Source organism: Oncorhynchus nerka, linkage group LG19, assembly GCF_034236695.1.
Source record: "Oncorhynchus nerka isolate Pitt River linkage group LG19, Oner_Uvic_2.0, whole genome shotgun sequence".
NCBI classification, from domain to species: Eukaryota; Metazoa; Chordata; class Actinopteri; order Salmoniformes; family Salmonidae; genus Oncorhynchus; species Oncorhynchus nerka.
The window spans coordinates 22,109,576-22,136,155 of record NC_088414.1 but is presented as its reverse complement, the minus strand read 5'-3'; the positions used below and the strand labels follow the sequence as shown (position 1 = coordinate 22,136,155).

Genomic DNA, 26,580 nt, shown 5'->3' with positions numbered 1-26,580 from the left:
ACTACAAAGTATTGATCATTTTGATCATATTACAGTTAAAGTAATAATACATTCATCATGTACACTAAAAGAGAACAAAAAATAAGTGGGCATCCACCCCCAACCTCCTATCTCATTCCCCTAACCCTTAAAGGGTTGCTTGTCAGTCACCCCGCACCCCCTAGTCGTCATTAAGTAACATAGTTGATGCAAAGCAAAATTAATAATACATTATGTCCTAAAAGCATTTAACTGCAGGATACTCCCACATCATATGAATGAACGTGCCTACCTGATTTAGGGGATACAGTGAACAGTTGTGAGTTGGGACCAATTTCATAGCAAAATATTTCCTTGGTGTTAGTTAAATACAGTCTGTGAACAAAATGTAAATGTATACATTTATGGGATTCTTAAAGCTCACTTAAATCTGTAGACCATACTTTTTTAATGGATAGCTCAGAATATGAGCTTTCCAAAAGTTGTTTATATATTCTAGAGATTAGTCCTTTCAGGAGCCCATATAATTGATTTATAAATCCCATGATTGGAGGTTCGGTAGTTGGGTTTGCCAAGGGACACCATAGGCCAGCATAGCCAACCTGAATTGTAAATATAGAAACATTTACATTTACATTTAAGTCATTTAGCAGACGCTCTTATCCAGAGCGACTTACAAATTGGTGCGTTCACCTTAAGACATCCAGTGGAACAGCCACTTTACAATAGTGCATCTAAATCTTTTAAGGGGGGTGAGAAGGATTACTTTATCCTATCCTAGGTATTCCTGAAAGAGGTGGGGTTTCAGGTGTCTCCGGAAGGTGGTGATTGACTCCGCTGTCCTGGCGTCGTGAGGGAGTTTGTTCCACCATTGGGGGGCCAGAGCAGCGAACAGTTTTGACTGGGCTGCGTGGGAACTGTACTTCCTCAGTGGTAGGGAGGCGAGCAGGCCAGAGGTGGATGAACGCAGTGCCCTTGTTTGGGTGTAGGGCCTGATCAGAGCCTGGAGGTACTGAGGTGCCGTTCCCCTCACAGCTCCGTAGGCAAGCACCATGGTCTTGTAGCGGATGCGAGCTTCAACTGGAAGCCAGTGGAGAGAGCGGAGGAGCGGGGTGACGTGAGAGAACTTGGGAAGGTTGAACACCAGACGGGCTGCGGCGTTCTGGATGAGTTGTAGGGTTTAATGGCACAGGCAGGGAGCCCAGCCAACAGCGAGTTGCAGTAATCCAGACGGGAGATGACAAGTGCCTGGATTAGGACCTGCGCCGCTTCCTGTGTGAGGCAGGGTCGTACTCTGCGGATGTTGTAGAGCATGAACCTACAAGAACGGGCCACCGCCTTGATGTTAGTTGAGAACGACAGGGTGTTGTCCAGGATCACGCCAAGGTTCTTAGCGCTCTGGGAGGAGGACACAATGGAGTTGTCAACCGTGATGGCGAGATCATGGAACGGGCAGTCCTTCCCGGGAGGAAGAGCAGCTCCGTCTTGCCGAGGTTCAGCTTGAGGTGGTGATCCGTCATCCACACTGATATGTCTGCCAGACATGCAGAGATGCGATTCGCCACCTGGTCATCAGAAGGGGGAAAGGAGAAGATGAATTGTGTGTCGTCTGCATAGCAATGATAGGAGAGACCATGTGAGGTTATGACAGAGCCAAGTGACTTGGTGTATAGCGAGAATAGGAGAGGGCCTAGAACAGAGCCCTGGGGGACGCCAGTGGTGAGAGCGCGTGGTGAGGAGACAGATTCTCGCCACGCCACCTGGTAGGAGCGACCTGTCAGGTAGGACGCAATCCAAGCGTGGGCCGCGCCGGAGATGCCCAACTCGGAGAGGGTGGAGAGGAGGATCTGATGGTTCACAGTATCGAAGGCAGCTGATAGGTCTAGAAGGACGAGAGCAATGTGAAACAATGTGTTACCTGGTAATGTGTATGTGTCTTTTTCAAATCATCACTGTTCAGGGGCAGCAGGTAGCCTAGTGGTTAGAGTGTTGGATTAATAACCGAAAGGTTGCAAATCAAATCCCTGTGCTGTCAAGGTAAAAATCTGTCATTCTGCCCCTAAACAAGGCAGTTAACCCACTGCTCCTAGGCTGTCATTGAAAATAAGAATTTGTTCTTAACTGACTTACCTAGTTAAACATTTTTTTAAAGTTATATTTCCAAGGGTATGCATTCCACATTGGACCCCTGGGGGGGATAAAAAAAAAAGAGCATTCTCCAAAATGTAATGCATTGGAGTCTAGGCATGCCATTTTGTTTTGCAGTTACACTGTTTTTCAATTTTGTCCCAAAAATAAATTGTATGAGCAATAATAGGACCAGAGTTACTCTGTCTGTCATAAATGCTTTCAAACTGAATCTATAGGGTATAAAAGGGCTTCATTCCCATGCAACTGCTGTATGGCCTCTGTTGCTTTGGAGACTAACGTTTTGTCATCCAACTGATATGTGACAGCCAGATGAACAGCCTTTATCTTGCAGGTTGATACGATTCGGTGAGAACGAGATGAGTTTTTCAAATGCTGCTATTTCATAAAGGGGTGTTTTGAAAGCAATTTTTTTCACATTAGCCTAAAGTAGGTGGTTTTAAAGTGTACTACAACTGAAATATATCCTCTAAAAGCAATTATAATCTCAGATTTAGAGTTAATTAGAAAGCTTTTGTCATCAGAGTGGTATTAATATATGCCAACTATCACAAACTCTTCAAAATTGATGACACTTCAATGTCATTCCTGAGCTGGTGACACCTCTTTACACTTTAGTGTCTCTTCAGAGAGTATTATGATTTCATAATCATTTAATCCAGCTAGTGGTATAAACGGCTGTGACAGATCAGTATTTCCATGTGAAAATGTTGCTCTTCTATTCCTGTTAGTATGACACTTATGTGTGAACATTGAAGCTACTGTATGCCAAAAGCAGAAGCTTTGGATATCTATGCTACAGTAGATGGCTTGACATCACCTCCAACCTTTAAACTAATGCTGGTTATTTGTGCCAATTGAACCTCAGGTCCTATAAACTGCACTATAGAGTCATTTGTCTTCTCTCTTTGCTGGTGTAGTGCCTCTCCACACATCCTCGATTGATCATAAAATATTGAACTGAAGCCGTGAGGTGTTATGCCCTCTGTGTATGTCAAGCCCCACATGCAGATAACAAAAGAATACACTGACAGCCTGCTCTTAGAAGTGCTTACTACTCTCAGCATATAAGGAGTGATCAGATGACATTTGCACTTTGCAGCAATCATTTCGTGATGTGTGTTGGTATGGCGGTGTGTATTTGTGTGGGAACTGACAGCGTTTTAGATACTTTGCAGATATGAAACAAACAGACAATCATAATATCAGTTTTTTTTAAATCCCAGTTTATGCTACAAAACCAACTTCATAAGAGGGTTTAAAAATAGGTTATATTTGATTTAACATTCCATGACATACACTAAGGCATTGCTGGCAGAATAGATGCAGTTCAATGCATGATTAATATAATTCACCAATACATTTCTTGGCAGACCAATAAATATTACTATCAGGTTGTAAATCACAGCTGGCCTGGTACATTGTTTGCTGCCTCTATTTGGGATGCACTGTTTCAGTTTCAGTGATTCAATGTTTTGGACAGAAACGGACAAATGTAAGTAAGGCTGGGAATGTCAATAATGTCAATAAAACTAGCAAGGGCAATGATCACAAGTAAGTCAAAATGTGGTTAATATGCTTGCATATCTATTTATGTGGCATGCTAAAAACACAGAGCCTAACTTTAGCTAGCTAGCTGCTAGGAGGATGTGATGTCATTATAGGAGTGGGTGAGTGACTGACTTTTTCCCCTCGTATAATTTTTCAGTGACTACACAGCTATAGATGCACTTGTCATTTGGTTAGCTAGCAAGACATGTGAATCGCTTTGCTATAGACAGCTAACTATGCTGAACGAATGTGCAACACCGCTGACCGGTGTCAGTAAACCGGTGTCAGTAAACGTAGGCAAAGAAAGTACCAGTTAGTCACAAACACTTTATTTAACATGTAAACAGCCTAACGAGCTCTGCTAGCGTGAGAAAAATGGTCAGTGAGGTGATTTCTCATTTGTGTCTGAAAGTAACGAGCTAGCAAGCTAGTCAAATTTAGCCGGTTAGCTTGGGTGCTTGGTTGGGACAACGCATGCATTGGCAGGCAAGCTGCAGAAGGATGAGCAGGCTATTCCCCATCATTTATCAGTACAATTTTGACAGCCAACTTGCTGAAAAAGTTTGAAAGGGTTTGCTCAGGACTGGCAGCAGGCAGGTGTGAGTGCATCTGCTCGCTCAGTGAGGCGAAGACTTTTGGAGGATGGCCTGGTGTCAAGAAGGGCAGCAAAGAAGCCACTTCTCTCCAGGAAAAACATGGCCAGCAAACTCCTCAGACCTTAATCCCATTTAGAATTTGTGGTCAATCCTCAAGAGGCGGGTGGACAAACAAAAACCCACAAATTCGGACAAACTCCAAGCATTGATTATGCAAGAATGGGCTGCCATCAGTCAGGATGTGGTCCAGAAGTTAATTGACAACCTGCCAGGGCAGATGGCAGAGGTCTTGAAAAAGAAGGGTCAACACTGCAAATATTGACTCTTTGCATCAACTTCATGTAATTGTCAATAAAAGCCTTTGCCACTTATGAAATGCTTGTAATTATACTTCAGTATTCCATAGTAACATCTGACAAAAATGTCTAAAGACACTGAAGCAGCAAACTTTGTGGAATTTAATATTTGTGTCATTCTCAAAACTTTTGGCCACGACTGTATATAGCCTCGCTTCTGTTATTTTACTGCTGCTCTTTAATTATTTGTTACTTTTATTTGTATTTTTTCTTATACATTTTTTACTTAATTAACACTTATTTTTCTTGAAACTGCATTGTTGGTTAAGGGCTTGTAAGTAAACATTTCACTGTAAGGTTGTATTTGGCACAATTTTATTTTATTAGATTCATTAAGTTTTAGCTCATCTTGCTCTGGCTAGCATTATTTGTTGATCTTGTTGTTGTTTATGTGACCAACCGGCTCGATTGGGTCTCATGTAGCAAAATTTGAAATTGTGTTTTTTACACTGGATAAAAGCAGAGACTCAAAGCTAGCAAATAATATACTGTATCATACACCATAGTAGAGGAACAATGGGATTCAGCTTTGATTCACCTGGTCAGCTGGCTATTCACTTGTAACCCCACTTTTGAGAAAGGGGCCCTTGAATGTTTTGGTATACCTAGTGGAGAGCTCTTCTTTGTCTATACCCATTCAGCATTGTTCACACCCTCTTCAGCTTTAGCCTCACCCACCTCTCTTAAGGATTCACATGTGAGACGATGTACTAAACAACCAAATATTTCAAGACTAAAGTCTGGTTTGTACTACAAGCATGTTTGTACATTCAATCTGTAGTGCCAGAGTGTGCTCAGCGTGGTCAGATTGTTAGTTTGTAAATTCAGAGCGCTTCGCTCTTGGAGCGTTCAGAACGCACACTCGACACTGTGGCCGAGGAGTAGGGTTGATCCGAGCTTTCTAACCTAACAACAGCAGTCAAGCACTTAACTTCTTATGTTATAGGGGACGCTTGCGTCCCACTTGGCCAAAAGCCAGGGAAAATGCAGCACGGCAAATTCAAATAAAACGTACATTAAATCACAAATGTAAGATACTAAATTAATGCTACACTCGTTGTGAATCCAGCCAACATGTCAGATTTTAAAAGGGCTTTTCGGCGAAGCATAAGAAGCTATTATCTGATGATAGCACAACAGTAAACAAAGATAGTAGCATATTTCAACCCTGCAGGCGCTACACAAAACGCAGAAATAAAATATAAAACATGCCTTACCTTTGACGAGCTTCTTTTGTTGGCACTCCAATATGTCCCATAAACATCACAATTGGTCCTTTTGTTGGATTAATTCCATCCATATATATACAAAATGTCAATTTATTTGGCGCGTTTGAACCAGAAAAAAATGTCACTACATAATATCTCAAAAGTTGCCTGTGAACTTTGCCAAAACATTTCAAACTACGTTTGTAATACAACTTTAGGTATTTTTAAACGTTAATAATCGATCAAATTGAAGACGGGTCTATCTGTTTTCAATAGAGGACAAGAGGAAACTAACGCTACTTTAAGTCTTGCGCAACTCTCAACAGTGTTACCCATTTCCTAGATGGCCGTACTTCTTCATTGCACAAAGGAATAACCTCAACCAAATTCCAAAGAAAGGTGACATCCAGTGGAAGCGATAGGAACTAGAAGACAAGTGCTTAACGAATATTGTTTCCCCAATGAGAACTAACTGAACAGACAGAAACCTAAAAAATAAAAATCTGAACGGTTAGTCCTCGGGGTTTTGCCTGCTACATAAGTTCTGATATACTCACAGACATGATTCAAACAGTTTTAGAAACTTCAGAGTGTTTTCTATCCAAATCTCCAAATCTACTAATAATATGCATATCTTATATTCTTGGCATGAGTAGCAGGAAGTTGAAATTGGGCACGCTATTTATCCAAAAGTGAAAATGCTGCCCCCTATACCTTAAGAAGTTAACCACACTGGCTAATGTTGGCTAGCTTGTGCTAGCTGCTTCCAGAAACAAATGAGAGAACAGCTCATTGCCCATTTTACTCGCCCTAGCAGAACTGGTTAGGCTGTTTTTATGTTATCCAGAGCCTTGGTGACTGCAACTGTGCTGCTGGCAACAATTTCATTACGTTTTCTGCCAACGTTGACTGACATCGGCCTTATTCAACGGGTGTTGAGCGTTGATAAATCCATCAGTTATTCTGCACTCAGACGAGAGTGCTCTGAAATCGGAGTAGTTAACCAGAGCGAATTTACCATTTATGTCTATCGACAGTTGTTGCAGTGACATCATGAAAATTCTTTTGAAATGGTTACTTGGATAGTGAAATATTTTGTTTAGACATGTAGCTAGCTAGCTAAACAATTAACCATAATTCCAACTCATAACGTTACTACCCTGCATGAATCTGCAGGTAGCTAACCAACCAGGTTCAATGTTAGCTAGCTAACATTAGGCTATAACTAGAAATGCAAATGGCTCTGAGTTACAAATAATATTACTACACAGATAATACACCTATCGTTAGCGAGCAAGCTAGCTCACTAACAGTACACTTTAACTTGAAATGAAAATGACTTTCTGACAAAATTATAAACATCTGAACATTATGATAGCTAGACTATGGATGGATGCTTCTCCCTCTGCCACGGATGCCATGGTTGCCCTTAGTTTGAAGATGTAATGTAATCCGGAGACAGGTGTTTTATACAACAGCCTTCTGTGTGTACTCTTTTCGACTCTGTCTGCGTATTTGCAATCAAATGGCAGAATTTTCTCCATCTACTTAGCTATCATACTCTAATTCCACTGATTACAGAATCAGTAATCAGTAATCAGTAACTTGCCGTAGCCCGGCAAGTGCGGGGAGCTGGAACAGGCCGCACTGGGTTGTGTTGGCGAACTGGGGATACCATGCATAGAGCTGGCGCAGGATAACCTGGGCCGGAGAGACGAACTGGAGGCCAGGAAGGCTGAGCCGGAACAATCCCTCTGTGAAAAAAATCCATTTTAGCAAAGTATTCAGACTTTTTGCTATGAGACTCGTAATTGAGCTTAGGTGCATCCTGTTTCACTTGATCATCCTTCGCAATGCTTCGACAACTTGATTGGAGTCTACCTGTGGTAAATTCAATTGATTGGTCTTGATTTGGAAAGGCACACACCTGTCTATATGAGGTCCCACATTTGACAGTGCATGTCAGAGCAAAAGGGGTCAAAGGAATTGTCCGTAGAGCTCTGAGACAGGATTGTGCCGAGGCACAGATCTGGGGAAGGGTACCAAAAATGTCTGCAGCATTGAAGGTCCCCAAGATCACAGTGGACTCCATCATTCTTAAATGGAAGAAGTTTGGAACCACCACTCTAACAGAGCTCCAGAGTTTCTCTGTGGAGATGGGAAAACCTTCTAGGACAACCATCTCTGCAGCACTCCGCCAATCAGGCCTTTATGGTAGAGTGGCCAGACGGAAGCCACTCCTCAGTAAAGCCCACATGATAGCCCACTTGGACTTTGCCAAATGGCACCTAAAGGATGGGAAACAAGATTATCTGGTCTGATGAAACCAAGATTGAACTCTGTGGTCTGAATGCCAAGCATCACGTCTGGAGGAAATCTGGCACCATCCCTACATTGAACCATGGAAGGGGCAGCATGATGCTGTGGGGATGTTTTTCAGAGGCAGGGACTGGGAGACTAGTTGGGATTGAGGGAACGATGAACGAAGCAAAGTACAGAGAGATCCTTGATGAAAACCTGCTTTAGAGCGCTCAGTACCTCAGGCAAAGGTTCACCTTCCAACAGGACAACAACCCTAAGCACACAGCCAAAACAACACAGGAGTGGCTTCAGGACAAATCTCTGATTGTCTTTGACTGGCTCATCCAGATCCTGGATTTAAACCCGATCAAACATCTCTGGAGAGACCTGAAAATAGCTGTGCAGTGACGCTCCCCATCCAACATGACAGATCTTGAAAGGATCTGCAGAGAAGAATGGAAGAAACTCTGCAAATACAGGTGTGCCAAGCTTGCAGCGTCATACCCAACAAGCCTTGAGGCTGTAATCGCTGCGACAGGTGCTTCAATAAAGCACTGAGTAAAGGGTCTAAATACTTACGTAAAAACAAAACCATTTTTTTTTAGCAAACATTTCTAAAAATGTTTTTTTTTTCTTTGTCATTGTGTGGAGATTGATGAGGGGAAAAAACAAACCATTAAACAAACCATTAAACCATTTCAGAATAAAGGTGTAAAGGTGAAAAAAGGTGAACAATGCAATACTTTCCGAATGCACTGTATATCAGACAGTCTTTGTTCTGGGTACGTTTAATTAACACTTTCCATGTGTCTCATTCTCAAATTCCCTTTGACCTTTTAGACAATTATAGAAAGAACAAAAGTGGTGACATTTAAAATGTGAAAAGATCACATCTGGCATCAGTATGATATCACTATAGTGCTAACTAAAGGAGCTTTTAAAGGTTCAAACAGTCTGTAAGATATCCTGCTTTTCTATGGTCATGTCAGTTAATGATATCTTGATATTGGAATATATAGCTCCATATTTTGAATAAAATGTGTAATAAACAGTTTATCCTGCCCAGATCAATTCACCAGGATATATAGCCTATAGTGCATGGAGTTTTTCCTAATCAGGCCCAATGCTCAGACAAAACAGCTGGCCAAAGTCCCATACTCAGTACTGTACACTAGTTGGCTGTTTACACTGTTCGTATGAAGAGATTTCAGATGAAGACCCATCAACTGTCAGTCAGGCCTTGCTGGGTGAGACATAAGCACTGTTGCTATCCCAGGGCCCTTGCTCTGACTTGGGCTCTGCCGGCTGGGGCTCAGCATCCTCTCCAAGGTCAGAACCAGAGGGCATCCTGGGGTAGAAGAGATCATTACCTCCACAGTGGAGATGTGGGGAGAGGCCTGCTGCTGAATCTCAATATTGTGTCTTTGGGAAGGCCCTGCAAGAGCCAAGTCCCTGCACACGGTGGGGGGTTAACTGAGAGTTAGGGCCAGAGAATGGATCATTGTCCAGGCACAGCGTGTCCCAGAGATGGAGGTCAGGAGGAGATGAGCCGTGCTGAGTGGGCCTGTGTTTTTCGTTCTTACTTTTTTTTCTATCTATATCTCTTTCAATTTCAATTTTTATTTTTCCTCTATTTACTTTTTTCTCTTACACTTTTGTTCTCTATAACTCACTTTCTTTCACTCTCTTACTCAGTTTTTGTCTCTTTCACCATCTATATCTTTCATTCTCTTTCACTATTTTTCTTTCTCTATCACTCTGCTCTCAGTGGCAGTTGTGTCTGTTGCTAGGGGATGCCAGCTCTTGGAACATAGTTAATGGTACTGGGGATTTGCCACTACTGTGAATCATAAGTGGATGGATTCCATTACTTTTGAGAGCTTTCAAGTGCTTCTTTGACATTTGCAGATTATGAATCATAATTAATGATACAATACTTCATTTTTAGTGAGTTTATTTTTTATAAACCTTGAACACGCTTCAATAAAAAAAATTGTTAGGTAAACAACCGGAGACTTGAGTCATGTTGACCTAAGATGCACAGCCTTAAGAAATTAAATAAGTGAACTGTAATTCCAGTGTATCAAACTAACTTCATGTCTAGCTGTATCTTCAGTTTACCGAGTGCATAGTCGTGACAACCATTGTTCGATACCATTCAGTTAACACATGAGTCTTTGGCTTTTTTTCAAACCTCAACATTCAATGCATTTGAAGAAATTAGGACTAGGCATGCAGCCTCTCTTTATTAGTATGCATAGTCACATTGGTGAGGACAAGCTGCAGTAATGGCAAACCCACTACATTTCCTTCCTTTTAATCACACTTTTGAATCACTTTCGTTTTTCTACTTCGCGCACTCTAGTCTCGGGCACTATATCTACCTGAATGTATACAAAATCAACACGGAAAGATCTAACCATTCTCCATTACCTCTGTTTAGATTGAATCACATTGGGAACTTATACCAAGTGCACCCTTGGATAACTAGCAGTCTTTTTTACTTCCCCTTTGGACCAGAACAACAGAGATACATTATGGAAAGAGCTTCAGAGGAATTAAGCCTGAAATTGTTTAAACCAACCATGATACTCAACGCAGCAAGTTGTGCAACCAATTTGAGAAGAACAGTGAGCTTAGTCATGGGCACATTTTCTCCTTTGACATTTGACTAGAACGCCTAAATGACAACATGTTCAAAGGAAGATGCTTTTCTGGCCCTGCTTTTTGTGAGCCGGTGGCTGGCAACCACAGATAACATAGACAGGTGCTATAACAATCAGCTCCCAATGCTTGGATATTTCCTCTGTTTCCACTTAGATTTAGATTCAAATGCTGCGACGGAATCTGACATCAAGGGAGCTACCTATCAAAGCAACCAGACTCTTTTCTCACCCCACAAGCGGAATTGCTCAAAGTAATGGGGCAAACTGAGTGATGCCCTTCTTTTCCCCACCGCCTTTCTGACAACCGCCAGAATTTGAGAGGACACAGGAACACATTTTTGCATTAGACCTCTTGCGTGACTTACTTCAAGCTTTGCTGGACCATGCAAAGGCCTAGTTCATTGAGTAGTATGGCCTATAATGTTTATAGCGCATATTCATGCCTACTTGAATGCATGAATACATGGTTTAAGGACAACTCAACGGTATCATGCCTCATCATCATCCTTACCTCAATCCAACCTCAAACCTCAAAGCTATTTTCATCTTTGGAATTAACACTTCCTCTGCTTTCCCTTTGGATTTTGCCAAATCTAACTGATTAAATACAGTATACCTTTTATCCATTCTGGTCTGCCACTTCCGTAGCACTCTGCTTTATTCTTGTAAAGATGTTCTATAATTAGTGAGTAAACACACTATCCTTTCAATCCTCATTAATTTATTTTTATCTTCTCTTTCACACACCAACCTGACTATCCCTGGGATATTGGTTTGTTCTCAGACACAGTACTTTGTATCTGAATAAAGCAACTATAAATAATGCCGCCCCATCAAGGACAGTGAGAATTAAGTGATGGTGGGAATTAACAAGTTGTAGTTAAACGGTCAAGTCTTTTGTCACTTAATCATGGATTCGGCCAGCATCTCCCATGAAGAATGGCGCAGGCAGGGCGGTCGAGGACTTCAGAGGGTTCCTACTTCCCACCTACTCCCTGAACCATCTCCCAGGCCACAATCACCCCCGATATGGCCGTCATAAATTAGCTGCAAAACAAAAGCAAAGTAATTATCTTTTTTTCCCTCTCCGCTTTCTCCTTCTCTCCTCCTTCCAGGAGCCATGGAGCCCATCTTGGAAGATTTATGAATATGTTAGAATAGCCTGAGCCAACAGATTTCAAAGTGGTGAAGTGAAAATAAATGAAGCAGGCCTGTAGGTAATTCATCTGTAGTGATGGAATAGATGGTCATCGCTGTGCTGCTTGATTCCTGTCTTTTTTTTAAAGCAGTTGTAAAGACAAACATACCAAAAGTGTAAACGTGTTTGATGACAGACTTGTCAGATTGATTAGGATGCTTAAGTACACTAGCAAGGAGATTGACGTTGCCATGGAAACATATTTTATTATGCAGATAGAAGAATACACACATTCTCTCCTGTAGCCTTTCTCTTTTATCTCTCTGCCCCTCTCTCTTTTTTTCTTCTCCCGTATCTCTTTTATCTATCTCTTCTCACATGCACACACACACACACACACACACACACACACACACACACACACACACACACACACACACACACACACACCCACAAGATCATAAGACAAATCATGCAATTGATAAAATCCTAATGCAATTTGGAGAGCATGGCGTACAGTCTACTGATGTTAGCTAATACTGCGGCGTATTGAGCTGCCTCTTGGTATTGCAACTGCATCTTGAACTGAGGAATTATTATCTTTATAAAAGTATACTTGCTCGGCCCTAGATAACCAATAATACCGGATCATTTTGAAGATGGATAGCTGCACTCTTTATTTCACCTCTCTACACCGCCGTGCCCGGCTACCTGATGAAATCTCTCCACACTGACCTCAGGGTCAACTCTCAATTGGAGGTGGTCAATCCAGAGTGAGTTTCCACTTGGGCTGGCAGGACCATAAATCAGTTATTTCTTTCCTCTCCAGCAGCTTTAGGCCCCTCTGTGTCAGCATGCAGCAGCACCCATGGATCAGTTGGGCTGCCATTCTAGCTGCCTCCTTTCACCTCCCAGCCATGGACTCACACTTTCTTGTCTCCCATCGATTGGGATTTTGTTTTTCTGATTTAAGGGTGCTCATTTCTGACAGGTCAATATTGCCTAGCTTCAACTTTTTACGGCCACTGTCGTCAATGGAGTTTTAAGTGCCTCTAAAAAGGTTTGATATTTATGTCTCTCTGCAGCACTAGCAACAACCTCAAAATAGCTATAGATTATGTATTGATTTGAGCTTTGAAACCCTGCTATGTATTAATGTTCGCATTTTAATAGATATGTTGGTTTCGGCAACATAATTACAATAAGTGCATCAATTACCCGAATGAAAGAAGCAGGGCGTTAAAATAAATATTATGATCAAAGTCTAGCTCATTCAGCCTCACTTTTTCTATGTGATGTTGAGATTTGAATTAGTGACATTTTCAGAGTAGTTGTATCTGTCTACAGCCGAGATGGAAATGTTGGAGCATCAGTGTCACACCTCTCTGGCTTGGCGCCTCCAGGATGCTTGTCGAATATGTGATTTGTGGCTTTTAATCCGGAAAGTGTGTGTGATATTAGCTGAAGATCCCACCAGCCGAGCTCCTGCTTGCGCTGCTGTGCACAGGAACACATGGCTGCATGCGTTCAATTCTACTGGTGCATGTGACTGAGCAGCTTGTCCACTCTCACACTGCAGCACACACACTGCAGCACACCAACAAACAAACACATTTCCAATTCCACTGTTTGAAAACACATCTTTGCACAGTTGATGACTAGTCCTCGGAGACATTTCTATCACATAGTTGCAGATTGTGTAGGGACAGTCATTTGATACCACCAGTACAACAAGCACTATGTTTTTGACACCGTCTGCAGGCGCTACTATTACAAAAACTCATAAAGGTACTACTGTTAATAATAAATCAATAACATTATTGTCCCCACTGTAGTCATGGTGTTGTGTTGGTAGAGAAGAAGAATCCAAGTAATCATGGGTTTAGTATTGCCCTGACTCACCATGTAGGTCTCTGTGTCCACTGTTCAGCACCATTGGCAAAATTTCAGCACCATGGACAGCTAATATTGTGCTCCCCCGCCTGATTGAATCCTACAATTGTTGCAAAGTGCAATTTCTGCCTTGCCCTTTCTGAGCAGGTGGTAGTCGGCCTGAATGCCAGGCTTTTACAGTAATTACGACAGCCTCTCTCATTATTCTTTGAGAAAACAGATAAATTATTAGATTCCTCTGTATCAACCAATGATGTACGTATGTAATCTGTGGATTGCTCCTGCTATGCATTGGCCATTGAAAGGCTTTGGAGCCACCAGTCAGCCATTTTGGCACTCTTCAGTAGCAGCAGTCCTCCATAAAAATGATTGAATTTCTACAGTATTTCAATGAAATTTTGAAGGACAAAATTATATAATTTTGTATTTAAGTATGTTTTTGGTTGTAGCGGGGGCAGTAACATTAGTCATCTAAAAACCCCTGATCTAGTGTGTATTTAAATCATTGGTATCTACCTGTTGTTGCTTCTGTAAATATGGGACTGGGCCACCACAATCCTACTATATGAAACCCAAGCATTATTGTGGAGTGCATTCTAGGAAAACTACATTAGTATGAATGCTTTTCTCCAGATAAGCTCTGGCAGTGCTCTATTGTTCTACTAGTCTAGGTGTTTGCCTATAATGTATTCCGGTATTCATAAAAATGAAATGAAATCCAGTAGTCTACTTGAGAGATTAGGTAGGTTATACATCATGCATTTGGATGATTTTCTCAAAATGAAACCAGTGATTTAATTTAAGTGTTTGGAAGATATCAAGGGCAAGATGCAAAACATTATTCCTATTTATTCATTCTTAAATGAGGTTGTCACTCTCCAGCTAAATAATCTGCTGCACCAGCAGTCCTGTTTTACAACACAAGAGAGCTCCTAGCTTGTACCGCACAGACATCACTGTGGATAATCTGCCCAGAACAGACATAGAAATGCTTTAGCCATTTAAATGCTAAGTAAGGCATAGCCAGAACCGTAAAACGCTGCTTTCTAAAAGATGAGGATGTCTACAGACAGAACGTGAAAAGCTGTATTAAAACATGTAAATGACTAGTTACATTAGCTACACTGTAGAATCCTAGGTTGATCTGAACTAAGCGGGCACACAAAGCAGAGGAGTAACAGTTACGGTCTTAGCACCACCTTGCGGCCCCTTTGATTACGAAGGACATGGGGCAAGCCTGCGATGAGGAAAAAGAGGCGGATTTTCAGTTTAGAGGTCTTCGTGTTTTATGCGGTACGAACAAGAGCTAGTGTTATTTAATGCCCCATTCAAAGTAATGCACTTTATTGCACCAATGGATTAGGTAATGATTATTTTGCGAATTTGCGGCCACACAATGGTCAATTAATCTTCGATGAAACTTTAGCTTATGAGGCGGAGTATGGCATCACTAGGAGTGGTGTGCGTTGCCAAGGAGTCGTGAACGCTCGGCCGTCGCCCGCACTAGCTCATCCATCAGCATACCAAAATAGAACTCTGGGAGAAAGAGCTGGAACGAGACAGCAAAGTCATGGGCACAGGACACTTTTCTGCCTTCATGGGCCGCTTTTTAGCATTCATGAAAGCTGAGTCCTGCCACAGTGTATGCATGTTATACGTGAAGGAAATACTTTAGCCTATGATGTATGCAATCAGATTAACTGGTGTTCAAGGTTCTATTTATTAGAGGCAGAGTGAGGCAGAGGGGTTGCTGTGAATTATGTGCACTGACAGAGCATGAAGTTGGAGGTTATCAAATGGTGGCAAAGGAATTCTGATATTTGCCTCCATTTTATTGTCGACTCTTTAGGGATCCACCGTTAAACTCCCTGATGTGTTGGCTCTCCGGCATCTGATGATTTGTAGTGCTGTGGAAAAAATATACGGCACTCATTTACCTATAAACATATACTGGAATCAGACTACATGTTTCAGAGTGGCACACTTTTAGTCATAAAATAAGTTGTTTTACCTCAACAGGATTCCTCTGTTTTATTTAACCTTTTTTAAACTTGGCAAGTCAGGTAAGAACAAATTCTTATTTACAATGACGGCCTACCCCGGGCCAAACCCAGACGACGCTGGGCCAATTGTGCGCCGCCCTATGGGACTACCAATCACTGCCGGGTTGTGATACAGCCTGGAATCGAACCAGAGTTTGTGGTGGCGCCTCTAGCACTGAGATGCAGTGTCTTAGACCGCTGTGCCACTCGGGATCCCTAAACACTTTTTTCCCGAAGACATAGACTTATGGGTTTGGTATGAGCTAAACATGTCTCCACTGCAAGATATTTTGATATTCCCCAATGGGCACAAACGTCAATTCAACGTCTATTCCACATTGGTTCAATGTCATTTAATTGAAATGATGTGGAAACAACATTGATTCAACTAAAGTCATTACACTGATTTTGCTCAATTTTCATTTGAAAGTAGAAGAAACCATCAGATGGGGTGGTTATGACTGAATACGAGGAGGAGAGAGAGATTAATTACATAACTACAGAACAATAATTGTTGGAAAAACTATAAAGTCTACAACCCAAAACATCCTGTGGTGCTGATGGTGTTTTAAATGAAATGATCAAATACAGACCACAAATTCAAATTGGCCATACTCAAACTCTTCAACGTTATTTTCACTGAAGGTATTATCCCCTGATATTTGGAACCAAGGGCTGATCTAACCAATCTATTTAAATTGAGACAAATTTGATCCAAATAATTACAGAGAAAATTCTCTGCAGTATCATAAATAGCAGACCACTACATTTCCTTGTTGAGCAGAATTTTGGGCCAATACCCTTTCCTTATTCGAATTGAAACAAGAGCCATCAAATTTTACAACCATCTAAAAACAAGCGACCCCGAAACATTTCGTCACATAGCCCTACAATGTTAAGAGATTAAAAAGAGTAGAGTCCCTTCAACCAGCTGGTTCTGAGGCTCAGTTCATTAATCCAAACCAACCCCTCAGGACAGCACTCAGAGAATCTGGCCCAGCCAAATCATGACAAAGAAACAAAAAAATATATCACCTATCGGAAAGACACCACAAAAAATCTATGTCAACTTCAATGCTATTTGCTAAACAGACAGTACACGGTGGCAGACTATCTGACCACTGTGACAGGTAGAAAACCGATAAACTCTGACAAGGTTCAGACCCAGTGAGCACAGCCTGGCCATAGAGACCGGTTGTCACAGGCAAACCTGGCTGCCCAGAGAGGACAGTTTCTGCTCACTCTGCCCCCGGGAAGAGGTAGAGACAGAGCTGCATTTCCTATTATATTGTGAAAAATACTGAGACCTAAGAGAATCTTTCTTTCCCAAAATGATCATTCAGTACAAATAATTTGAAACTATAAAATATTAAGATAAAAACTCATATTTATTAGGTGAAAAGCCTAAATTTGAACAACCTGAGGGACGGGCAGTGTACATTGCAATGTAATTGTTTTGGCTTTCTTACCATACCATGTGGTTTTTCAGTCATGTTGAGACTGGCCTACTACTATTGCTTTAATGTATTATTATTATCATTAATATTGTTGTAGTTGCTGTTAATGGTAATACCATTTCCACTACTACTATAACTATCATTATTGATGCCTTATTGCTTTTGGTTAAACCATTGTTGCTATATGTGTACTTTGACAATGTGATTGAATTGAGAGAGGGAGAGAAATGGGTACGGGACTGAGAGAGAGCAGTGTGCTAGAGAGGAGTCTGAGTGACAGAGAAAAAGTACACACTGAGCACAGATGTCAGTTCAACGTCTTGTTTTGATTTACAGAGAAGGCGTCATCCATACCGAGAAGGCATCAGCGAATGTACAATCAAGCATGTTCCCCACTATTCGTACATTTTTGTGGAGTGTGTTCTACATACTACATTTTCAAAACGTCACATATTATACAACTTTTGATTTTTTCATAAATACCAGTAGAGGCTCCTCGGAGGAGTAAGGGGAGGACCATACGAGTAGTGAAACATTAAAAAAGTTATCATTTTTTGATGGAACTATACTAAATATATTGACTTCACCAAATAATGAATTAAAACATACTGTTTTGCAATGAAGGTCTACAGTAGCCTCAACAGCACTCTGTAAGGTAGCACCATGGCGTAGCCAGAGGACAGCTAGTTTCCGTCCTCCTCTGGGTACATTGACTTCAATACAAAACCTAGGAGGCTCATGGTTTTCACCCCCTTCCATAGACTTACTGTCACATATTCCCCCAGTACTGCTGCCCTTCCGTGCACCAGTTCCAGAGGTCTACGTCACCGGCCTCTAGGCAACACTGAACTGTCTCATTACGCACACCTGATTCCAATTTCCCTCATCAGTAATTGTATATATGTGACCGCTGTTAACAATTGTCTTGTCAGTTATTTTTATTTAACTAGGCAAGTCAGTTAAGAACAAATTCTTATTTACAATGACGGCCTACCAGAGAAAAGAATGACATATTTTTACCTTTTTACTGGCCCAACGCTCTAACCAATAGGCTACCTGGCACCCCATTGTTCCCATGTCCGTTGGTCTTGTGAGTACTTGTGCTTTGTTATTTCGGCTTTCGTGCTGCGTGTATTGCGCACTTGTTATTACGGGTCTCGCCCCGAGTAGTGTATTGCGGGTCTCGTCCCGTGTATTTATTAGAGGTTTTACCTCTCTCTTTTGCTTAGGTTACATCCACTGTGTTGAAAGCATAAGCTACAGCTAGCTAGCACTACAGTGTAGAAAATGTGCTGAGTGGTTGACTCAAAGAGAGAGAAAGACAATAGTTGAATTGTTTTGAAGTTAATTCATTCAAAAATGAAGGTGAAGCAGCAATGCGAGAGAGAAGGAGATATTTCATTGACTTATGCTTGCTAATGCAGATTATTTAGCCTACTCAACAACCTGACTCAAACAGAGATGAATTATATTTATGTTAGCTAGCAGGCTATGGCTATCCAACACTTCCAATTCAAGGTAAGCTTTCGGTTTTATAAGTGTGTTGCCACCAGGGCCTGCCAGGTTACTGCTAAACTGCTCGCTGTGTACTACTGTCTGATTGTACACATGGATTGGTTTGTGGGTTTACTACATTTACATTTAAGTCATTTAGCAGACGCTCTTATCCAGAGCGACTTACAAATTGGTGCATTCACCTTATGACATCCAGTGGAACAGTAGTGCATCTATACAATACATTACAATACAATACATTACAATACATTACAATACAATACAATACAATACATTACAATACATTACAATACAATACATTACAATACAATACAATACATTACAATACAATGCATTACAATACATTACAATACATTACATTACAATACATTACATTACAATACATTACAATACAATACATTACAATACATTACAATACAATACATTACAATACATTACAATACAATACAATACAATACATTACAATACATTACAATACAATACAATACATTACAATACAATGCATTACAATACATTACAATACAATACAATACAATACATTACAATACATTACAATACAATACATTACAATACATTTACATTTAAGTCATTTAGCAGACGCTCTTATCCAGAGCGACTTACAAATTGGTGCGTTCACCTTAAGACATCCAGTGGAACAGCCACTTTACAATAGTGCATCTAAATCTTTTAAGGGGGGTGAGAAGGATTACTTTATCCTATCCTAGGTATTCCTGAAAGAGGTGGGGTTTCAGGTGTCTCCGGAAGGTGGTGATTGACTCCGCTGTCCTGGCGTCGTGAGGGAGTTTGTTCCACCATTGGGGGGCCAGAGCAGCGAACAGTTTTGACTGGGCTGCGCGGGAACTGTACTTCCTCAGTGGTAGGGAGGCGAGCAGGCCAGAGGTGGATGAACGCAGTGCCCTTGTTTGGGTGTAGGGCCTGATCAGAGCCTGGAGGTACTGAGGTGCCGTTCCCCTCACAGCTCCGTAGGCAAGCACCATGGTCTTGTAGCAGATGCGAGCTTCAACTGGAAGCCAGTGGAGAGAGCGGAGGAGCGGGGTGACGAATACTAATGCGTTAGTTCTAGTAGCTATGTTGACTATGACGTTAGCTAATAGGGTGATAACAATGTAGGCTGTGTGTAGTGGTTATGTTATGAATGTTTTGCTTGGAGAGTTTCTTTGGCCTGGTCAATGAAGTCCACAAGCGAAGGCAAAATGTGAGAGGAGGAGAGCGTGAAGATTTGATGATATTGTCTGTATGGCTACTAGGAAAGTGAACTCTGTGTGCAGGTGATCAGAGGTGTGTGTAATCATTTCGCCAGTTCTGTTGCAAAATATTTCTTAAATGGAAGCAAAGGGAACTAAACGGGATGGACCTATCTGAATTTGTCCAATAAAAACTCTTGCTTTAGTTACACAATGTAACATTTTGCAACTGTTTTGTACTAATATATACACCCTAGATCAGCTAGATGCTGGCAAGAGTGTGCAAGGCGGTACTGAATGTGTCACTGTCTGTCACCTTGATTACTTCAATTTGTCTCTCGACCTGTGCACCTACGTTATAAACTTTCATTTGTAGGCTAGGTTGTAGCAACCTCATGATGGGTTTAGGGAAAATTTGAGTATCATGTAGTAGCCTAGACCGGTCAATGTTACACTGACCTGGGTGAATGGGAATATGGATAACAGACAGTCATCCAATATTCTGTAATAAAAAAATGGCCATGCTCATAAAAAATTGTCCTCCCTAATCTTAAACGGCACCGACCGCCACTGATATATACAGTATATACCATATATACCGTATATACACTTCATATACACTGAGTATACAAAACATTAAGGAAACCTGCTCTTTCCGTGACATAAACTAACCGGGTGAATCCAGGTGAAAGCTATGATCGCTTATTGATTTTAAATCCACTTCAATCAGTGTAGATGAAGGGGAGGAGAAAATTGTGGTGTTCCTAATGTTTGGTGTACTCAGTGTATACCCAGAAAGCCTACTATTTGGAACGAAAGTATCGGTATTCTGACAAATACATGTACTAGCGCACTACATACTTAAACTGCATACTCATTCTGGAGTTTGAGCTAGTATAATTTACTCAACTTTCCAGACTCTTCAGAAGTGTTTGACAAAAGCTGATAAACAGATACATTGACACACTGTACCAAAATGAATGAATGCCGGGAGTTAGATGACACATTCAAAGTACTATTTTCTAAACGTCACAACTATAAAACATTCTTTCTTCACAAACTATTTAGTACGCTAGTATGGGTATTCGGACACGGCCAGTGTCTGTGTGAGTCCTGCAGTCTGGCCAGTAAGGCTGTAATATCTACAGGAGAATAAGAGGCCCTGGTGCTTGCAGGATGTATAAGGGGGCTGAGGCACCCACTGTTATTGTGCACTCGGCCGCTGGCACTGCCTCTGTCAGCGAGTGGCGTCGATCCGTGAACTTGCCATCTGGATTCCCCCACAAATCACATTAAAGTTTCAGGCCCAGGAATACATCAAGCTAAATGAATATTGGCTCCGGGGGCCGCAGACAGGTCTGATGGAGAAAAAGCCCTTCGCAATCCAACTCTTTGTGGTTAGATATGATCCATTCATCCCTCCCTCCCTCCCTCCCTCTCTCCCTTTCTCATCTACCCCTGATGGGCACTGGGACTGATGAGGTGGACAGACAGAATAGTGAATGGAGTATTCTGTCACAGAGGGAATACAAAGCAAGGTTACACAGTGGAAGTAAATGTGGTGAGCATACTGAGACATAGAGCAGAGGGGAAAGGGAAAGGTGGATACCTACTGTTGTCAGTTGCACAACTGAATGCATTCAGCTAAAATGTGTCTTCCATATTTAACCCAACCCCTCTGAATCCGAGAGGTGCGGGGGGCTGCCTTAAATGACGTTCATGTCATCGGCGCCTGGGGAGCAGTTGTTGTTGAGGGTTAACTGTCTTGCTCAATGGCAGAACGGCACATTTTTCCACCTTGCGCCGGCCTGGGGATTCAAACCAAGGACCTTTGGGTTACTGGCCTAATGCTCTTAACCGCTAGAAATCTGTGTATGCCTACAGTATGTACTACTACTGACAGACTTCGGGTTGAAACATTGCGATCAGTAAAACTATGGGAGTGTTCAACAGTGTGCATGTACACTATCTATCTTTCTTTCATGCCTCTGCACTACTCTCATAGAGCTAGGTTGCACAGAGGTAGTAATTGAACTGTAGTAACCTAACTTAGCGATGCACATGGTTTCAGTTATTAGTCAGGTAACATGAAAGGAAAAGGATTAGTTAGTATTATAAGGAAACCCACCCACAGCTAGGTTTAATTCTTCACAATCTTTGGTTTGCAAAAGATGAACTTTGATAAGTACACTTTGGGGTTTAGCTTCATGTATTAGGCTCATATCACTTTGGATCTTAAGACCTTCATTTACTTTGAAGCCACCCACCAGTTTTCAGTTGAGCTTTTCTTGTGGATTTAATGAACGGCATAATCATATTGATTCTCCTGCTGTTTATTTGCTGGCAAGATATCGTTAGATACAAAAATGTGTAAAAGTAGATGGCTGCACTGCACAAAATCTATTTGCATTTAATTTTGTGATTTTGAAGCCTGGTTTTCACGTTTGGGTAAAAAGCAAGTATGGGAACATAATTAGTACAATCACTCAACAGCACAATAACACATTACGTTATGGTCTCAGTTGCATATTTGCAGAGGCACTGTTTGCACTAACATCAAAGCTATTAAGATTAAATTGCCTTGCCAAGACGTGGTTTCATATGAGGAAGCAAAATCTATTTCATTTTTTCCAATCCAATGGCTTGTATTGCCAAGGATTTATTTCCAGCAATGAAGAGAAAGGGTTTTGACTTAGCTGTCAGAGCTTCTCTTCTATTAGATCCCTTGGGTGAGATATGGACGTGCTGGAAACTGAAAAGTATAAATACCTTGTCAGTTTTAAGTGTGAAGAAGGGCTTTCAGGCCAACCAACTTCCAGGTTACTAACGCTACGTCACTGCTAACATAAGAGGCAATTATCTATTAGCAGCATGTTGCCGAACCATATGCACGCACACGCACACGCACACACACACACACACACACACACACACACACACACACACACACACACACACACACACACACACACACACATACACACACACACACATACACACACAGGGAATAAATTACTGCTGTGTTAAATAAAACAAGACACAACAAGACAGCAGCCATCAATCACTGTTCCATTTTGTCACATCATGAGTTGACCTCCGGAGAAAGACAACTCAAAGTCAAACATGGGGAAACTTTTAAACCAACTCTATAAACCCTGTTCAAAACGCATCAATAGACAGAATCTGTCATGACAAAAGTGCAACCTGCAAACACCATCAGGGGCTTTCCGTATTGTTATAATTTGAGGTATACTGTATTGGTTTGAAGGTATAGACATGCAAAATAGTATTATAATCTATGTCTTCCATCTCCTATGAGGTGATGTAGTGCCGCTCTTGTCTGCTTACTGTTATAATTACAAGCAGGTTCGTTTTTGTGTGATGTCATTTTTCATGCCACTGAAACAATCCTTATTTTCCAAATGTACAGTACCAGTCAAAAGTTTTTCAAAATGTTTGACTATTTTCTACATTGTAGAATAATAGTGAATACATCAAAACTATAAAACAACACATTGAATCTAAATGTATTTTATATTTGAGATTCTTCAAAGTAGCCACGCTTTGCCTTGATGTCAGCTTTGCACACTCTTGACATTCTCTGAACCAGCTCATGAGGAATGCTTTTCCAACAGTCTTGATGGAGTTCTCACATTATGTTGAGCACTTGTTGGCTACTTTTCCTTCACTCTGCAGTCCAACTCATCCCAAACCATCTCAATTGGGTTGAGGTCAGGTGATTGTGGAGGCCAGGTCATCTGATGCAGCACTCCATCACTCTCCTTGGTCAAATAGCCCTTACACAGCCTGGGGGTGTGTTTTGGGACATTGTCCTGTTGAAAAACAAATGATAGTCCCACTAAATGCAAACCAGATTGGATGGCGTATCATGGAATAATGCTGTGGTAGCCAAGCTGGATAAGTGTGCCTTGAATTCGAAATAAATCACTGACAGTGTCACCAGCAAAGCACCATCACACCTCCTCCTCCATGCTTCACGGTGGGAACCACACAAGCGGAGATCATCCGTTCACCTACTTTGATTCTCACAAAGACACGGCGGTTGGAACCAAAAATGTCTAATTTGGACTCATCAGACCAAAAGACAGATTTCCACCGGTCTAATGTCCATTGCTTGTGTGTCTTGGCCCAGGCAAGTCTCTTCTTATTATTGGTGCCCTTTAGTAGTGGTTTCTTTGCAGCAATTCAACCATGAAGGCCTGATTCAAGCAGTCTCCTCTAAACAGTTGATGTTGAGATGTGTCTGTTACTTGAACTCTGTGAAGCATTTTATTTGGGCTGCAATTTCTGAAGCTGGTAACTCTAATGAACTTATCCTCTGAAGCAGAGATAACTCTGGGTCTTCCTATCCCGTGGCTGTACTCATGAGAGCCAGTTGTATTATAGCGCTTGATGGTTTTTACGACTGCACTTGAAGAAACTTGAAAAGTTTAACTGACATTCATGTTTTAAAGTAATGATGGACTGTCATTTATCTTTGCTTATTTGAGCTGTTCTTGCCATAATATGGACTTGGTATTTTACCAAATAGGGCTGTCTTCTGTATACCACCTCTACCTTGTCATAACATAATGGATTGTCCTACGGCTACAAAGAAGCTTGTTCAGGCCACTTTTCTCCCTGTAATTGATTATGGTGACTTGTTGTATATGCATGCAGCCTCTTCCATCTTACAGAGACTGGACTCTGTTAATCATGCATCCTTGCGCTTTATTACAAATGCCAAGCCACTCACCCACCATTGCACATTGTTACAAATGGTAGGTTGGGCGTCACTTTATATGCGCAGAAAGATACATTTGTATGTGTTCATCTACAAAGCCCTTTTGGGTACACACCCTCTTTACCTCTGTAGTCTGGTCTCCTTCACCACCAGCAGTTACCATACCCGGTCTGCTAGGTGGTTGCTACTTAAAGTCCCCAGGACATTCACAGTATTAGGCAAGACTGTCTTCTCTTCTTGTGCACCAGACGCATGGAATAATCTACAATCCATCTACATTATATATGTTAGTGCCACTGAATGAATTTAAAATATTGATGGGAGACTCTGTTACAGAGGAGTGTAAATGCTTTTTTAAGGCTGGATCATGTGGTTGTATTGTTGTATGTTTTAATTGTGTAATGTATTGATTGTTGCTGCCTTCTTGGCCAGGTCTGCCTTGAAAAAGAGACTCTGGGTCTCAATGGGCTTTTCCTGGTTAAATAAAGGTTCAATACACTTTAAAAAATGCATTAAGAAGGAAAGAAATTCCACAAATGAACTTTTATTAAGGCACACCTGTTCAATGCATTCCAGGTGACTAACTCATGAAGCTGGTTGAGAGAATGCCAAGAGTGTGCAAAGCTGTCATCAAGACAAAGGGTGGCTACTTTGAAGAATCTCAAATATAACATATTTTGGTTAACACTTTTTTGGCTTCTACATGATTCCATATGTGTTATTTCATAGTTTTGATGTCTTCACTATTATTCTACAATGTAGGAAATAGTCTAAATAAATAAATAAACAAATAAAAACAATTGAATGAGTAGGTGTGTCCAAACTTTTGACTGGTACTGTATAAAATTGTATTTGAACTGAATGTTTGACCAGCAGACACGTGTCAGTGAAGATGTGTTTTGAAGATGCCAACCTCCCCTTTCAAAACAATGTCATAGAAATGATTTCCCTTTGTGTTCCAGGTCTCCAGGTCATCTTTCCAGAGTACCTCCAGGAGAAGTTTGTTCAGTCGGCTCTGAGCTACATCATGTGTAATGGGGAGGGGGAGTACATCTGCCGGAACAGCCAGTGTATCTGCATGTGTGCTGACGAGTACCCACAATGCAACTGTCCTATCACCGACATCCAGATCATGGAGAACACCCTGCTTGGGCAGGCGGAGTCCTGGGCCACCTCTTACAAGGACTTTGAGAACTCAGGTAAGCAGGGAAGGATATGATTGCAAATTCTAGTTTACTGTAAGTCTTGTTAGATTACTGTACAGTCTACTATAGTTTTGTTCAGCCATGTGTCTTCGTCCACAAACACTATAGTTGTGGTAAGTGATGTTACTGTTGAGTATTGTTTTCAGTAATTTGTTATTTAACAGCAATTCATTGTTATTTTAACCCCTTCCATCAACTATATTTCTAAAGTAAGGAATAAATAATAAGATATTTGCCTTAGATTCAGGTTAAAATAACGAATATAGCAAGAAAAAGGATCCAAAATTATAAGGATATCCCATGACTTAGCTCCTCGCTTGTCTTCCCTCTTTGGTTTGCGTAGAGGCCAATTATGACTACAGGACCATTTGCATATGGACCTCAGCTAGGCACTAATGACCGGTCTGAAGCCAGGGCTACTTCCACTGATGTGTCCTCAAACAGAACACCAGATGCAGGTCTTTACAGCATCCAATATCCACACCAAACAGTGATATAATGGTATATCCACTGACAGTCAGCTCTAAATTCAGCTGTTTTTTATTCAGGTGTCGTCATTTTACGTGAGTCACCTTC

At 41.3% G+C, this 26,580-nt stretch overlaps 1 protein-coding gene across 2 annotated transcripts in view; it reads left to right on the top strand.

The window, feature by feature from the left end:
* brinp1 (bone morphogenetic protein/retinoic acid inducible neural-specific 1) overlaps nt 1-26,580 on the top strand; it is a 121,683-nt gene that overhangs the window by 83,079 nt on the left and 12,024 nt on the right. For both annotated transcript variants that reach the window (XM_029620470.2, XM_029620471.1), the window contains one exon: nt 25,762-25,998. In XM_029620470.2, coding sequence (XP_029476330.1) covers nt 25,762-25,998 — 237 coding nt within the window. The remainder of the gene's footprint in view (nt 1-25,761; nt 25,999-26,580) is intronic.